Source organism: Dicentrarchus labrax, unplaced genomic scaffold, assembly GCF_905237075.1.
Source record: "Dicentrarchus labrax unplaced genomic scaffold, dlabrax2021, whole genome shotgun sequence".
NCBI classification, from domain to species: domain Eukaryota; kingdom Metazoa; phylum Chordata; class Actinopteri; family Moronidae; genus Dicentrarchus; species Dicentrarchus labrax.
The window spans coordinates 18,669,938-18,687,276 of record NW_026136720.1 but is presented as its reverse complement, the minus strand read 5'-3'; the positions used below and the strand labels follow the sequence as shown (position 1 = coordinate 18,687,276).

The 17,339-nt window shown below is 42.7% G+C and overlaps 1 protein-coding gene across 3 annotated transcripts in view; it reads right to left on the bottom strand.

The window, feature by feature from the left end:
- Positions 1-15,649, bottom strand: part of si:dkey-82f1.1 (DENN domain-containing protein 2A) — a 33,121-nt gene extending 17,472 nt beyond the window's left edge. Inside the window, exons 1-2 of one of the 3 annotated variants that reach the window (XM_051381519.1) lie at positions 15,186-15,649; positions 63-149 (exon numbers count right to left, since the gene is read on the bottom strand). In XM_051381519.1, coding sequence (XP_051237479.1) covers positions 63-148 — 86 coding nt within the window. In that variant the 5' untranslated portion in view covers position 149; positions 15,186-15,649. Of the gene's footprint in view, positions 1-62; positions 150-6,904; positions 7,202-15,185 lie in introns of those variants that run through there. The other 2 variants (XM_051381520.1, XM_051381521.1) reach the window with 2 other exon arrangements.
- Positions 15,650-17,339: the final 1,690 nt, after the last annotated feature.

Genomic DNA, 17,339 nt, shown 5'->3' with positions numbered 1-17,339 from the left:
AAATTAAGATTAATAATTAATTACTTATTAACTATATTATATACTAATTTTGAGACACCTACCCGTTGACTGATTGGTAGATACAATTGTCAGTGTTTGTACAGAGCAGCAGGGCCCTCCCACCGGTCATGGTGCTAGCAGCTGGCATCCTGCACAGTCACACAAAGAGAGAATGTATTTTATAATGGGGTGTGTACATTGTGTGGATGGTTAAAGTTTGTTGAAACACATGTGAATGCAAAGCAGACCTATATTTCAGCTTATAGGTCATGGAGTTGCAAAGCAAAACATTTACAATTCAATTCAGTTACAGAGCATACATTTAGGATATGTCAAACCTAAGATGATACACAAAAATAGGCAGACATATAGACTGACAAATTATAGTTAGGTCAAAATAAATCTGCTTCTCCAGAACTCCCTTAGGGAACTCTAGTATGTGAATATAAACTACTAAATAGCTCAAACCTCTCATTGTGGGTAGGGAAACTCACTTCTGAACCAAGCTGCCAAGAAACAGACCTCACAGGTTGCATGGCATCCCCCCAAAACTGGCAGTACCCGCATGATTTGTAAATGGAGGATATAGCTGAAAACAAAGCTCTGTGTTTATGGCTAGCCACTGGCACACATTGGGTTCCAGCTTCCATAATGCCATGGGAAACTTATGGAATATGCTAAGAAGTCCACATTGTAATATAATTAAGCTACATTAGGAAAATATCAGTGGCAGCTTAAAGCCAGTGATGGGCAATCAGTTCGACTTTTTTAGGTTATCATTCAGTATCTCATCTTTTTGCACTTGCCAAAACAGATTTCTGGAATATTTTCAAGACAAGTACAGAAAACACATTTTGTTTTTGCACTTCAGATCCTCTCCTCTACACATTTCCCTCTGTTCTTCATTATACAAATAGTGCCAAGGAGACATGCTTGGCTAGTTTGAAAATATTACTTGGTCCATTTGTCAGAGTATAATGAAACCAGATCCCGTTGGAACCTAGCAAGACCGTTCGTGTGTAACATTGAATTAGAGCCGCTGTTGCTCAGCGCTCATCACTTGGCCTATAAAAGATGGTAGGGGACTGGCATAGAGCAGAAGGGCCTAGCCTCTGTCTGGCACAGATGTGGTTAACATAAGAGAGGAGGAAAATTCAGGGTTAACTCCTGTTGGCAGGTATTCACACATTTTCTCACTCTGAGTAAATTCTCAGAGACACTAATATATGCTTTGCCACCCAGCTGCATACTCACACACAAAACCTCATATAAAAACACACCTACATAGATCTACACATCCTGCCAAGCTGCCCATACTCCAGACCGTGGATGTGTGAGCATGTGACTTCAACCAGATGTGCAGGGATACTTTAGGGTATCCGTAGGCCGTTAAACATTTCCTGAGCACTGCCTGGCCCAAACCCCCCCTCCAATCTTCTCCCAATAAACGTGAATTATCTAACCCTGACACTTCTCTCCCTTGCTCCCTGACTATGTGAGCCTAATTGAGCCGAATTCCACAAATTGTTCTCCCAACTGGCAGCGAGGGAAGTCAGAAAAAAAAACGTCAATTTTGGTAGATTACGTAAAAAAATTGCAGCCGAATAGCTGAACCCTTCCCTAAGCTAACAACCTAATTGTCCCTCTGGGTCCAGTGTTTTGGAATTATTCTGGGCTTCTACTTTTTTCTCTTCCACAATGAAAGAAGAAATGGACACTGCGCAAAATTTCCGGTCTCGTCTGACGAGGTGTAAAATAATATGTCATCTTTTAGCTTCTAGTTTTGTTCACAGCTCAACTCACAGCCCTCCATTGCTTTGTCTTTAGCCCCCCATCAGTCCAAGACCTAGCCCCCCGGAGCGAGGAGGAGGAGGGTTTGCGTCAGCCAGCCACCGGCTTGTAGGCCCAAATTATTTTCAGCTGTGAGCCGAGCAGAGGTCACATGTTTGTGGGGAAACATCAACCAATTTTTGGCCTTCCTCCCCCTCCTGATTCTTTTCTCCTTACTAAAACCGAGCACCGAAATTAAGACCAGAAATCCTGCATGGAAAGGGGGCGGGCAAGGGGGATTATAAAGAATGTATAGAGCCTCCTAGTTTTACAGTTAGATGTTTTTCTGTGTTGGGAAGGGTGTTGCATATCACAGGGGGAGAGGAAAGATGGGAGATATGAAGAGAGGGAGCAAATCGGAGAGGAGAGGGGGGTTGGGGAGACAGGGTTGTCAAAACTAAAGAGGAAAGTGGATATTGCAAAGAATAATACAAGTATACTGTTGCGCTATGAAAACAGTGTAGGCTTTTAGGCTGTCCCACTTTATTATTTGGAGCCTCAAGGCCAAAACAGAAAGTGCTGTTCAGTTGAGATTCTAGTGCCTTAAATGGTAATTTGGTATTTTCTCACAATTTGGACTTACTGGGCCCGAACATATCTCAAACTTGAGTCATACATGCAAGAAAGTGCTTCCCAGCACTCGCCTGAACCTGACAAGCCGCAGCGTCTTCGCATCTCGTAAAAGCAGTAAATTTGACAGCACTGCCAGGTTTACAGCGCATGGTTACTGAGGAAACTCTTTTCGGGAGCCACAAAAAGGCTTTTGTCTCCCACAGCTACTAGTAACTATTGTTAACCCTGACCCTCAGAGCAAGATGGCCACCATAACAATGCAGAGGCTGAGGGAAGCCATCTGCTGAGGCCAATAAAAACATCACGTGAAACAGCGACCCAAAAGACCTCCACCTCCCCGGCCCCCTTCAGCCTTAGCCCTGTGAGGTGTGACAGGCCGCGGAGACTGCAGCAGAGGAAGTGGAAGTGGTATTGTTCATCGGCAGCTGGGTGGATGAGTGCTGGGTGGAGAAGATGGCAGTGGAAAATGTGTTGTAATGGAAATAACTATTGACCTGGACCTATTGACTGTACCTAAAATTTTTCTGATAAAAAACACTACACAAATATATTTAATAAAGGATAACCTCCAGCCTCAGATGAAAATGTTTGGTGGTCGGTGAACAGCACACGATCCTAAATGCCTTAAAGCCTTTACTAGAAAGAGATAGCAGCGGTCGGGTCAGTGGCAGGGCATCAGAGCCAAGCATCAGTTGCATAACCAACCCTGCAGGAGATATGTATCAGCGGATGGACACCGGGTATCTGGCTATGGACAGATTCTTATAAACATGCACTCACATATACTACTGAGAGAGGGATGTTGTTTGTTTAGACTTAGTGGCTGAAGCATGGTTTTGTGTTGCTGTAGTAAATAGGATCTCGGTTATCTACGAGCACCACCTATTCTACAAATGTACAGTAAAGTGGACAGTGGAGAGCAGGAATCAACCTCTAGCCCACGCTGTACTGTATAATCCTAGGGCTGGGGCTGAAAACGAAGGACAAAGAGAGGGGCGAGACACAATAATAGTTTGAATATGCGGTTAATGGTGCACATTTTCACACAGTATCTCCTGGAAGGTATTCTTCAGGAATTTATTAACTAATTCAATGAATCTCAGAAGTGTCCTGTCATAGTGAACTGAAGTGTTGGAACTGAAAATTTTGACCTGCTAGTGGCAAAAGATGAGGAGTCTGCAAATTACCAATGCATTAGGATTCAAACTTTAAGGGACCATGAATGTTTTTGCTAAAATTCTTGACAATCCCACTGATTGCTAACCAAATGACATGTGGCAGCCTACCCCCTTGGTCCCTTGATCTTCATATACTAAATGTGCATTCTTGCTGTCTCCTTCCCCCTTGACCAAAACCCCACACCTACCTTTCCTGCCCTTTGTCTCCATTGGTTATAACATTCAGTCTGATCACTACCTTTTGCCTTACTTTCTTTGACTCTGATGTTTATCATGTAATGTCTGGTGACTGCCTGATCAACGGCTCCATTTACATACTATCTAGTGCATTGGTCTATGTATAAAAGAACCTCATTTAATTTGCTCTGGGTCAGCTTACCGACTCAGATCTATATGTAAGTTCACCAGGATGCCGGCATGCTTTAATAAACTCACACCACCACAGCAAACCTGAACTGGATTTGAATGATTTTTCTTCGACACCACCATTCACTCTGAATCAGGGTTGGGCCAACTGATGAAAGGTATGGACAAATGAACAAACAGCCCAGTCCAATGAAAATGCCATCAGTAAAGCCATGTCCCTGGTATGACAAAAAAACTGAAAAGTTACATTAAGTTAAAGAGACAGATCTGAGATCAAAACATTGACTCCAAGCTCCATACATCTAGAACCCTGTGTAAACTACATGCTATTTGACCTTGGTCTGGTCATAGAGTTGTAAATGAATCCCTGATTCACAAAGACATGGTACACTACTGCGTACAGTGTGTTAGCACGCAAAGTCCTTGCAGTCCTTTCATAGATGACTCTAACTGGTTCTTCTCATACTGAACCAATACAATGTTGGATTCACAACAGGCCGGAATCAGCCTGGACTCATTCATTGGCAATGTGATGACACACACACACCAAATTTTCCACGATGAGCTGTTCCTCAAGCTGTGTCAGTTACTGAATGAGTTGGCTCACAACAGCTCTGTTATCAGGACTTATACTCTAATACTCTTCGCAGTGCAATGCAATGTACGTGCTGACAATATCAGCTCGGACAGCGATATTCCTTTTGGGTTTGTATCTTAGTTGTTGACCTTTTTGTGCTTGTTAAGCTCCAAATATTATCTCTTAGTGTTAACTCTTGGTGATAATCAGCCAATGTTTTGCTCTTGGAGTTGAATTAGCTTCATCACACTGTATGCAGGTGGTGCTGTCAGTGTTATGTAGCTAGCTTTATCAGGCCTTTGAGTTGTTGTCAGCGAGCTGTTGGCTGGCTGCTGCTTTAGTGCTCTGGAGGCCTGCCTGCCCACCGCTCCCCAACAGCTGCTTCTCATAAAGATTTCATCCTCCCCTCCATCCCTCTGTCCCTCCATCCCTCTGTCCAGCCCTGCAGAAACAGCTTAAACCATGACATCATCACTCATTGCTTGTTCTTCTCCAAACTGCTCTCTTTTTCTCTCTGTCATTTAGAAATACCTAAAAAGGGCAAAGTCGCTTACATCCCACGCTGCATTTCACAGTTATCAGGAGTCACACAAAAAACAGAAAGAAACCAAAAACAGGCAGTCTCTAAACCACTTGCCATCCTTACGAGCGAGGTTTGACGTAAAACTGGGACAAGGAGAGAACATGATAACTCAAAATGTGGAAAGAAAATAATGATTTATTTTCTTATTTTCCTTTCTGCACCCACGCTGAGTTGAGGACCCTATCCCCTGCAAGATGTGGTTCACTACATCGTGTGCCAAAGCCTCGCCTGCAATCAATTTAACGCACCGCTGCACATTTAGCCAGCTCTTTCTGGCAAACTTGGCCGCTTTTTTCCTCCCCGTCCTTCGGTCTTTTATTTCTCCCTTTCATTCTCTCTCTTTCATTTCCACTCAGTCTTGGAGTTGCGGGAACAAAAGTATGATGGAAGAGGGAGTGAAGGATAGGAGTGAAGGACAGAGGGGGACTGGTTTTTAATCCTTAGCCTCTCGTTCTCTTTCATGCCGAACTGTACCATGTCTTACCTACTGCAGATCTGGAGCAGAGATTATTCATGTACAGCCAATTTGTTTCAAGCACTGTGGAGTTGCTAGATCTGACATTAAATGTTTGGTTTGAGCGATATGGGGATTTCACTATGACTGACATGCTGCCTTGACCTGGTGGGGCTTTGACAGGGGTTTGCCTGGTTCCTGAAGAAGGAGAAAAGGAAGGGTTGATGGTGAAGGAAGGGATGTATGGAGAAGGGGAGGGAAGGAGAGGGTCGGCAAATAAACAATGGAATTTTATCTGGGCTCAGCAGTCTCCCTCTCTCTTTTTCTTTCTCTGTTTCTGTCTCTGTGTCCTGTTCAGGGCCCCTGCTGCTTTCCCAAGCTGATTTCATAGCAAGGCCTTGGACATGAGCCAAACAGGCCAACTCTGTACCTATGTGTGTCTGTATCTGCATGTGTATCTGCCCATGTATAAGACTGACAGTCAGAAAAGCCTGTTACAATCCTGTCATGTAATCCACTTTTCCTGCATACCATGTTTACCTCTCTCTCATCTTCATCTCTTTATCTCTCTGTTTTCGCTCACATTACTTTTCCATCAGCTGGCTTTCCTTATCTTTCCGTTCTATATCCAACCACAGACCACAGGGGCCTGTGTTGTATGATATACAGTGGTAAATATGCTTATCAGCATCTGGCCTTTAGGGACAAAGGACAAGCACATAATACACACACACACACACACACACACATATACACAGTGCATGCACAGCCATCTCACTGCACAGTGTCCTGTCCAAACCCATTGATAGTCCTTCTGCCCTGCTGTGCTATGTCCTCTTGCCCCTCCACTTCTCCCCCTGCTCCCTCCATTGTTAGGAGAGGATGGACATGAGACGGTATTGAAACTGGGTTAGCTGCAGAACCAGACAGGAACTGACGGGGATACCACAAACAATTAATTTCTCCCTGCGTGTTTTTTTGCTTATCAATCCACTCTAAATATAACACACATCTCCATTGTTGTATTTCTAACACCACACATATAGCATTTCTTGTTATTGTGGTTGTCATTTATAACTGACGGCCTGGGTGTCTACAGCACATCCCGCTGAGACGTGGAAGAATGGGCCAAAATATTACCTCAGAAAATGTATCAACAAACCTTAATTATAATTGGGGTTACAGAGAAAGCCACTGTGGATGTAATTATGGTGCACAAGCACAACCGAGGGTCAGAATGCTATACCATTTAGGAGCCTTCTTATGCATGAAATTTATTTGCTTGTGCCCACAAACAAACAGGAAGTGTGATACGACTTGCAGGAAGTGGGAGTAAGACTGACCTTTTGTGTCCCCTCCTGAAATTAAGTCATCAGGCGTTTGCAGAACTGTGGAATTCACCCCGTACAGTAAGAACTTGAGTCCATTGTTGATGAATGGGACAGCTCTGACTACCACAAGGTCAAAATGGCAGCAAACGGAAGGAAAACTGCAGACAAACTCAGCAAAATCCTCCTAAAAGTCCTTCTCACTCGCTCCACCTGTCAGAGTTTACAAATGACCACCCCGTAACAGTTTAACCACAGGCTTTTAATGGGGAAGACCTCCCTTTTCCTTTGGAGTTTGTGGCTTCCATTCTACATTCCAGTGACTGCAAATGGTGCAGCTTGCAGGCTAATGATGCACTCAAGTCCTCAAAGTGATAAGCCCCTCTAGGAATAGGAGTTTGAAGGGGGAGGCTTTGACAGTGTCGATCTGATAACAGGTGAAAAGTAGATGATTGAAAAATATTTGTGGAAGCTTTTAAGTGCAGAATTGGTGGAAAATTTAATTATAAAAGAAATCTTCCATCTGGAGAGGTTTTACCAATCATCAAAACAAATACAAAGAGGACTTAACTAACTCAATAAAGAGAAGGGAAGCCTCTCTACCAGAGAAAAAGACAAGATCATCCCAATGAGAAGCAAAAAAGAAGTGGAGGAGGAGGATTAATCTGTCTTGGAGGCAGAGCAAACAAATCTCCCTCTATCCCCCCATCTGGGAGAGGGTGTCATGTTTCGTCTCCTTGCAGAGTTGGAGCATCTGTCCTTCGACTCCCTCCCACAAACATGTCAGCCCCTCTTCCCAACAGACAGAAAGCTCCCATCAGCAGAGCTCCTGACTCATCCCTAGTCTGCTCCCAATTACCCCTCTGGCTCCACAGGCCAGTGCCCATGCCAACTCATCCCAGGGCCCGCTTTTAAACAGCTCTCACTTTGGCCTACACAACCCTATCCAACACTGCCTCTGACAAATCCAAAAATCCACGTTTGGTACATTTGCAGCTGAAACACTTCTCCAGCTTCAGCCAACATCGTAAGATTCGGTGACGCTAAAGGCCTGAGTATGCTTCAAACGAATGTTGTTCTTGGATCCTCGGACATCATCTGAAACCACATATTCATCAGTGGGCGGGATCATTTTTATAACTATCAGGGACAGACAATCCGACAGTCACAGCAACGCTCACGCAGTAACTGGCCAGGTGTTGCTTGGTCTATCCGCCACTTTGGTTCCGACTGAAATTTCTATAGATTTACAATTTCCCCTGTGGATATATTACAATGACTTTGGTGTTTCTCTTACTTTTCTTCCAGTGAAACTATCAGGTCAAACTTTTCACTTACTTAGTGAAATATCTCAACATCTCCTTGATGGAATAGCATCAAATTTAAAATCAAAAATAGATTTCCATTTATTCGTGTTGAACAATATTCTGAATCTGAAAAGTCTGATATCCCTTTAAATATTTCTGTTTCCAGCTGCATTCCTCCCAAAGACAAATTAGCGCACATCATGGGCTCACCCGGCAATAAGAAACAAGACCTTGGTGTAGATGCACCTGTGGTTGGAGCACTGTGGTTGCGGCAAGCATAAATCATCACTGACAGAGTAAGTAAGGTCATTGACAGGAAAGCCTGCCAAACAAAAGAATTCATGGAGCTCTTCCTGGCGATGAGCCTCGCTGTTTGGCAGGCAGTGATGAATTTCAACGGATGAGGTAATTTATAAACAGCCACAGGTAATATGCCAGGTGATAGACACACATTCTGTTGTCTGCAATCACAGCTGCACTCTGTTTCACCATGCCCTTTAACATAGGAGACAGACATGGCATGTATTACACCTTAGATAATACCTGTGCGGTTAACAACACTCAAAGGGCCTGGATTTTAAAGACAGGAGGAAGTGCCATTGAATACGCCATAATTCACTGGAAAAAAAGATTCCCTACAGTGAGCAGTATTTACAGCTATCTGATATTACATTGTGCTGACACAGAATGTGGGATTTTTAAGCCTAATGGTAAAAACATTTCTCTCTAAAACAGGCTCCGCCACAGTGAATATGCAGCAGTGAGTGGACCTACAGATCCTTTCAACAATAACCTGGCTTCTTCTGCACACTAACATTATTCTCTGGGCCCCAGATCACATTTCTCCTCCAAGCCGCAGTTTCTGAGCTGAGCTCCAATGCCAAAATCCTCTCCTCTCCTTCTCCTTCCTGTTTTTCCCCCCTTCACATTTTAAGGGTTCCGCTTGAGAATTCCCACCAGAGCTCCCCGTCCCATCCCTGCTCCCTTGCTCCTCTGCATGCCTGCACAGAAACAGATTTTTATAATTCACCCGCCGATCCCCCGGGGAGCCGAGAGAGGCGAGAGCTTGGGAAAATGCTCTTCCGGAGTGTAAACTCCAGAGTCAGAGTCAGAGCCGACGTTTTTGACCTCCACACATCCCGTGACCGACAACTGTGAGCCTGGGCCAAGACCGCCAGTGGACAAAAAACTGAGTGAAATGAAGAGGGGTGTTTAGCGCAGCTGGAGCAAGCCAAACTAAACTGATCTAAGGGTGTGTGTTTTCATCGTCATCTCCTCAGGAACCTCAGGACAAATTGTACTCAACATGGAAAATATGGTTTGTAGTTTGAATTTTAGGCAGTTAGGCAAAGACTAAAGCAGAGCAACTGAGACATGATGAGCAACAATTGTAGCACACACCTTTGCTCTTGTAAAGGCTGCACTGCTGTATGTGCTAATTGTATTAGCTGCCATTAGCTACTTAGCAGTCCTATTAACTGACTGTACCCAGAATGGGAGCTCGAAGGACAGGGGGAAGTTTGTTTATACTATTAGCATAGGAGAGGGCATAGGAGAATGAGCACCAGAACCGGAGGCGGGCGAGACTTGTGTGATGTTATACTGTATGGAAATAAATTGTTCAAAATTTTCCTTGCTGGTGGTTCCAACACATTCAGAATAATTACCGCATTTGCCGTTAGCCATTGGGTTTAACCAATGATTACTAGTCGACTAGGAAAATCTTTAGTTGGGGACAGCCCTAGTATTTATATAACAACCATATGAAGCAAAAGAAAGTCATCTTAATCCATTTAAGCATTTCTGAAAATACAAAGATCAAACATGTCTACTGATCAGCCTACTGACTAAAATAATTTCAGCAGCATTACATCAGAAATACTGAGCAATATAACAAGGAGAAAAAAGTAATTATGCGATAGTTTTATAACTGAGCCTATCCCTATCCAAACTTAGAAAACAAAAAAATGACCCCAGGCTCAGCAGATACAACTTGACACTATATAACAGTATAATAAAGGATGAGATTAGTGTTACCATCATTACACTGGAGACAGACAAAGAGATAAATACCACTCACCCCGCTTTAGAACTTAACAAGACAGTGTTTAGATATGATTTGGTATGATCAAAGCTCCTCTGTGTCTGCAGTGTGTCTGGAGTATCTGCTCATTAAGTTGTTACAGTTGGATGAACCTCCAGACATTGTTTTAATTCTCATTATGGAGCGGATCCCTAAATTGACAGGTAAACAAAATTCCTCTCATTTTCAGCCATGGGTGAAGAAGAGAAGAGAAGAGAAGAGAAGAGAAGAAGTCGACCAGAACTCCTTAAATGATTTGAAGGTCACTGATCTTATAGTTTTTCCATCTCAAATATTACACACACACTCTGCACATAACCAAACTAACATAGCATGCGGTAACCTTTTCCCATTTTGCTTGGAATGCTCATTATAACATAGCAACCTGAGCCTAAATCAACGAGCTGTACAGCCACATTAGAGTCACACTTTGAACCCATATGGACATTCCTTTCCAGACGGCAGCCTTCCCCACATACAAGTTCTTTTTCCAAGCTGCGGATGTTAAAGCAAAATAGCAAATGCATGTTCACGTGCAAGTACAGTATGTCAGTGGATGTTTATGTGTGGGCATGTGTTTGTATCCATGTGTCTGTGCGTGTTCTGGTCTATATTTCCATGTCTGTGTTTGAGTCTGTCTGTGCCTGTTTTCCTGCATGTGTTTGTGTGTGTTCTGGAGTGTGCGTGTTCGGGTCTATGCCACCGCCACATGTTGCCAGTGGGCACAAGCTGCAAAACCAAACCAAGCTGGAAACACTGGCCTTTTGGACAGTCTTCATCAGCATGTCATCAGCATTGGTTTGCTGCGGTGATTCTCCCAGCCCACAGCTCACACCCTGCCATCAGACTGTAGCTGCCTCTGTCTTCGCCCCCCCCCCCCTCCAGACTGATAAAGATTCACATTATGTACTGTAATCTGTGTAAACAACGCAGCAGGACAGGGATTCAGTCTGCCATGTCCTGTTAAATGTCCCAATTAGAGTCGCAGCAACAATTTTCTCTCAAGCTATGGTCCAACTCGGGACACTCAATACAACTCAAGACACTTAGCTGAGTGAAACTGCCAGTCAGCACAACAGCTTGCAAGGCTGTGAGAGAACAAGTGTGTGTATGTGTGTTAGGGTTAAGGGTGAATCTAATGAAAAAACCATGGCCAGCTGCCAACTGCATAAATGCCTCCAGTATCCCATGTGATGGTATGCATTATCCATGCATGCGTGTATGTATGTGTGTTGGTTTGACTCTTACAAGGGCAAGGTTACGGGTGTCTAAGATGGTATGCATTATCCATGCATCTATGCATGTGTGCGTGGGGTGGGGATGGGGGGTGGATGTTTTTGATCATGACTAAAACCCATGGCCATCTACCAACATCACAGACAATACCCCCCTACCATATCTTTGTAACAAGAGGAATTCTTTCACCATCCCCACGGGACGCATTCTTTCTGAGCCTGTCACCGTGGCAACAACAGCAGCTCGGGTACGGCAGGAGATTGGCCCGGTGGGGTCTTTAAGTTGCAGGCCGCCCTGCAGAGTGCCTGTCAAAAGCCAGTTCCTGTAAGAGGAGGGGGTGGACTGGACGGGCTATAACCTCTTAGAGCCCTGCTGTCACTTTTCTGAGCAGAAAAGAATAGAGAGGACAGATGTCACTCTAACACACACACACACACACACACGCACACACACACCATGCAAGAATGCACATATAATTAATTTTCAATCCACGGAGGAAATTGTGATCAACTGAAGTTAAACCATGAAAAATACAACAGTAATATGTATGCAGACTTCTGTATAAACAGCCATATACATAAATATATCTATTAACATACAAGCATGCCTATTGTACATGTTTGTAAAAAGCAAACGCAAACACATCTGCAAAAACGGGCATCTAATAGTTAACTTTCTTGTAAATTGAGCCCATAGCGTCAATGTGAAGCTAAACACTGTTTTCCTGGATTAATTTGCACTCTAGTGACTCATACCAATCATCAAGACCGATTTCTCCACTTCAGCGGGCTTCCAAGAAAAATGTAAAAAGCCGATTCAATTGTGAGAGATGACAGACTTGTCACGATACTAAACATCTGGTGTTTGAGTTTTCAAGGGTTTTCTTTTTTTTTTCCTTACAAAGCATGCATACTAATAAAAAATTCTATTAACCTCCACTGGGTAGATGTAAGACTTCACGTGTTGCATGTGTTGATATGTCAGGGCAGTGTGTATGTGAGAAATGATGAGTGAAAGATAGAAAGGCACTGAGTGCGATTGCAGTTTTTGTAAGAGAGATTTTGTTGCGAAAGAAAAAAAGTAAATAAGACAGTAAATTGTGCAATTAGAGAAAATGCCCAGAGAACGAATGAGTGTGTGTCTGAGAGTAAAATGAATCACTGGGAGTGTGAATATTCTGATTGATGAAACAAGGTCACAAATACCCTGTTTTCCACCACAGTGCACATTGTCTTGCACAGCAGTAATGCAGACAGTTAGCCCCTGACTCGGAACGTAAACAACTGACCCAATCTGACAGACCACTGTGTGTAATAGTAGCAAATACATACACACACACAATGGCTCCACAGCAGAGCCCCTTTACAAGATTGTAGCCCACTTATTACAACCTTGCTGACTAGCAGACAGACTATCCCTGTCTCTTTATCTCCCACTCTATAAACCTTCTCTTCACAGTGCTAGAGAGTCAGCCAGTCTCAATTCAATAAACTCTCAACCATACCCAGTTAAGTAAATACGACCTTAAGGAAGACAGAAACAGGAGAGCAGAGGAATGTTGATTTGTGGTCAGTAAATCTCCTATTGACCTGCTGAAGCTGTTCATTTATGCCAATATGAAAATAACACCAAATTTAAGAGGCAGTACAGAAAGTTGTCCCACACTTCAGCTGCAATTGTAATCAAGAATTAAAATAAAAATGTTCCAGTGTTGCCTGTTCTATGGATCTTGCTCTTGGGTTTAATGATTGCCCAGCAGGCTGAACTAAAATGGCCCGAGGAAGCTGCTGAGAAAGATTATGTTGGCTGATTGATAACCATCTCTTAAGGGTCACTGCTTATTGGACACAGCAGACATTCCTCTTGCACTGTGGTATGACAGCCTTTGCTTTCTCACATGAAGTCATATGGTTGAGCTATGACAACTTAAAGGTGCCCTGTGGAGTTTTTGACCACTAGTGCCACTGTAGAGCCACAGTTTGAGAAAAGGTCCCTATATTGTTTGCATCACAAGTTGTACATACAGGACATATTGTATATGCATGCGCCATGCAAATGCACAACATGTTACATATTTCTTCTGGTTGCATGCTTCAGCTGGAAAGCTTCACCTTACTTGCTAGTCAGGCCTTTACATTAATTTGCCCAATTGGTAAATAAAATGTGTTACCTGAAAAACCAGACATGTCTATTAAATGCCCTCCCTGTGTCCTGCAATACCAAATGTTGTCAATTTATGGTAGTAAGGTTATGACACAGCAGTTAAGAGAAGAATTGGTCTTGCAAGTTTCACAATGGTTCCAAACATAAAAAAAAAAACAACTTTGCAAATGTTTATGAGGTAGGAAATGCATTCAAGATGTTTGGTAGGCCTTAATGGTGCAATCTGCTGAGAAATATAAACAAAATTGTGTTGGTTCCACAGTGGAGTCAGTAAAGAATCATTATCCTTCCTATTTCTCCTGGAACATTAACTGCTTACAGTAAGTTACATTTTAAGAGAAATGTCTGTGTCTGTTTGTGGCTGTCACTGCTGCTTTGTCTATTATGAAGAAACTGCTGTTACTGCTTCAAAATGCATCACTTCCTGTTTATTTATTTACAAGGGCACAAGGCAGAAGGTGTTGAATTGAGAAAACACTATGAAACTAACTACATTTTCACTAGCCTGCTCATTGTAACAGTGTATGACTACAGCTGCAATGTAAAACTTTCTAACCCAATTGCACGGTTTCAATAATGCCTGGTCATGAATCTGCAAACAAATTCATATTTCTTCATCATTGAAATGCTGACTTTTTGGAGCCACCTGAACTCCTCTGTTCTCCCTGGGGAGGTCTCCACCCCTGCCTGCCTCCTCAAAACAATACAGGCCCTGGGACCTTTGCATGAAGAGGAGTCTTTGTTCACAGGGAAGAATGCTCATCTCACTTATCCTCTCCTCTTTTCTCTGACCCCCTCAACAAGCCGGTTTGGAATGTGCTGGTTTGAGTGTGCACTCTGACTGTCATCCAAATGGTCACCAAAGCGTCTATCTACACTTTATTTTCATTTAATAAGCAGATGAGAGCCGATAGCCACTGAGTGAATGTCTGTGTGTGTGCTCACGTGTGCTCAGATACTGCAGTGAGGTACAGAGGAGCCTCTTGTGGCCAGCAGTAATGGACTTGGTGCAGACAGTTTGAGACCGGCCACTTGAGCAACACTCTGGCGTACTTAAAGCTGGAGCAAAAGCAGCACACAATGAAACACAGGCAAAACCACATCCTAACATTTACCGTCCATATTTCTTTAAAGGAGCAGAGAGAGGTGGAGCTGTACATGGACGCACACATGCATACTGACACATTCAAGGTCAAGCATACATTACACTGCAGAAAGTAGAGTATGCATATGCATGAAGACAGATCCACAATCAATGTGTCTGATTCTCACTTCAGTTCAGTCGATTTATCACGATTAAAAAGTACATCAACTCAACCATCATGTGTTCAATGTGCTGCATAAAAAGAAATTCCAATATTTACTACATCACTGACTTTGTTTTTGAAGGACTTTTTTAAAAAAAAGAGTAATGCAAACATGCAAACACACACACTGTCACTCTCTGTCACTCTCTCTCTCTCTCACACACACACACACACACACACACTTCAACTATGCACATTACCTCTCTGAGCTGGGTGAGCCCTGATGAAGTGCTCTTGGAGTAGTCTCTCATTTTGCGTAACCTGACCCCGCAGAAGACAGCATCCACTTGCATGGTTCCTTTCCTTAAGAGTAGTTTGCCTTTTCTCCTCTCTCTCTCTCTCTCTCTCTCTCTCTCTCTCTCCTCCCTCTCCACGGTTTGTACACCCCTACCCCTGCCTTCAACTTCTCTCACTTTGCATAGCCCCTGCCTGTACCTCCCACATACACACACAAACACACACACAGAGAGAAAGACACAGAGTGCAGCTCCAAGCGCACAAAAAAGTTTGAAAAGGGCACAAAGTCGGGGAAATCCCTCCTCCTCTTCCTCCTCCTCCTCCTCCCGTGCAGCCTCCGGGCTAAAATGTTTACAGCTCTTTCTCCACTCTCAGCTCTCAAACACACACTAACTCACCCGGACTCCTATCTCTCAATGACGCTGGCTCCTTCTCTTGCTCTCTCTCCCCCCTTCTTTCCAAACTTTTCCCACCCCTCCTTCCCTCGTGCCACCCCCCCCTCTCTCTCTCTCTCTCTCTCTCTCTCTCTCTCTCTCTCTCTCTCCCCCCTTCCTCCCCCCTTCTCCTTTCTCTCTCTCCTCCCTCTCCATTTTCCATCATCACCAACAACCCCCCCTCCCACCCACCTAAACCCCCCATCGCTGAACTAATCTGCAGCTGGCCGGCCGATTGGAGACCTAGTTGCCTGGGAAACCGAGTGTCCTGCTCCAAAAAAATAAAATAAAAGAAGAAGAAGAAGAAGAGGTAGAAGAAAGGAGGAATGGAGCAGGAAGGGGCACAACTGAACACATAAATAAAAACCTCCTCCGGGAGCCAATTAAAGAAGCCCAAGGGTCTCTCTTCCTCTCTGAATGAGGGGACAACATGTTCATCTATTTTATCTGCAAGATTTTGTTTACTGGTTTCATGTGCCAGCCAACAGCAACAACAACAACTGTAAGTGGTGTTGTGTGGAAGCACCAGTGCTGTGTGCTGTGTGCAGCTTATGACATCTTAGATTTAAATATTTTACTTAATAAATACAATCTTTACCGAAAATTGAGATTCGAGATGGAAACATTTATTTGTTATGAATATTTATTCATTAATCAATTAGTTGATCAAGAGAATATTAATCAGAAACTATTTCAATAATTGTTTAATTGTTTAGGTAATTAGTATTAGTATTAATATCTCCTATTTACAATTAGTAATTTGATAGGATTTGCTTCTTTTTTGTATTTTGTGATTGTAAACTGGATATCGTTAGATTTAGGACTGGCGGTTGTACAAAACAAGCAATCTGAAGATGTCACTTCAGAAAATAGTGACAAATATTTTTAAGATTTTCTGACATTTTGTAAATTAAAGGATTAATCAAGAAACTAATCAATGTTGGTTGCTAATGGGGATGGATGACTATCTAATGCAATTCAATACAATAGCCATGCAATTACTTCTACTGTACTTTAGCAAAAGCAATTATATTCAGTTTGAGAAAGGTTGATTCAACTCTGTGGTAGTTTGTGAAGCCATACTAAAGAGGTTTATAATAGCTTTACAAGTGTTTGTTCCAGGAAACTTCCATTGGGTTTGATTCATTAGACTGTGAATTTGTTTATGATACTTGATGCTGTAAACCAGTGTGGAAAAAAATAATAATACAAATAATTATTATGCACAATTTTACAGTCATATTGTTGTTACAAAATAGTGCAGGGTCATTATTACGGATGCAGTAACACACCAGCAGCATTTTAATGTGGTAGTGTAGCTTTTATGTTCTTGTAAATATTTTATACACTGGTAGTTTAATCTACAACAATGCATCATATTCTATAAACTGATCCTATTTTTGTATGTTAAATTGTAATTTGCAAAGTAACTACAGCTGTCAAATAAATTCAGTGGAACAAAATAAATCCCTTTGAACTTTAGTGGATTACATCATCAAATGGAAATACTCAAATGTACAAGTAGGCCTATTCATAACTGCAGGTACATGTATACATTTGTAAATGTACTGTACTTTCCACAACTAAAAGATACACAAATGGAAACACAAGCAGAAGAATATAGACATACATGCATAAAAATGGTAAATACACAAAAAAAAATGTAGCCTTTAGATTTAATGT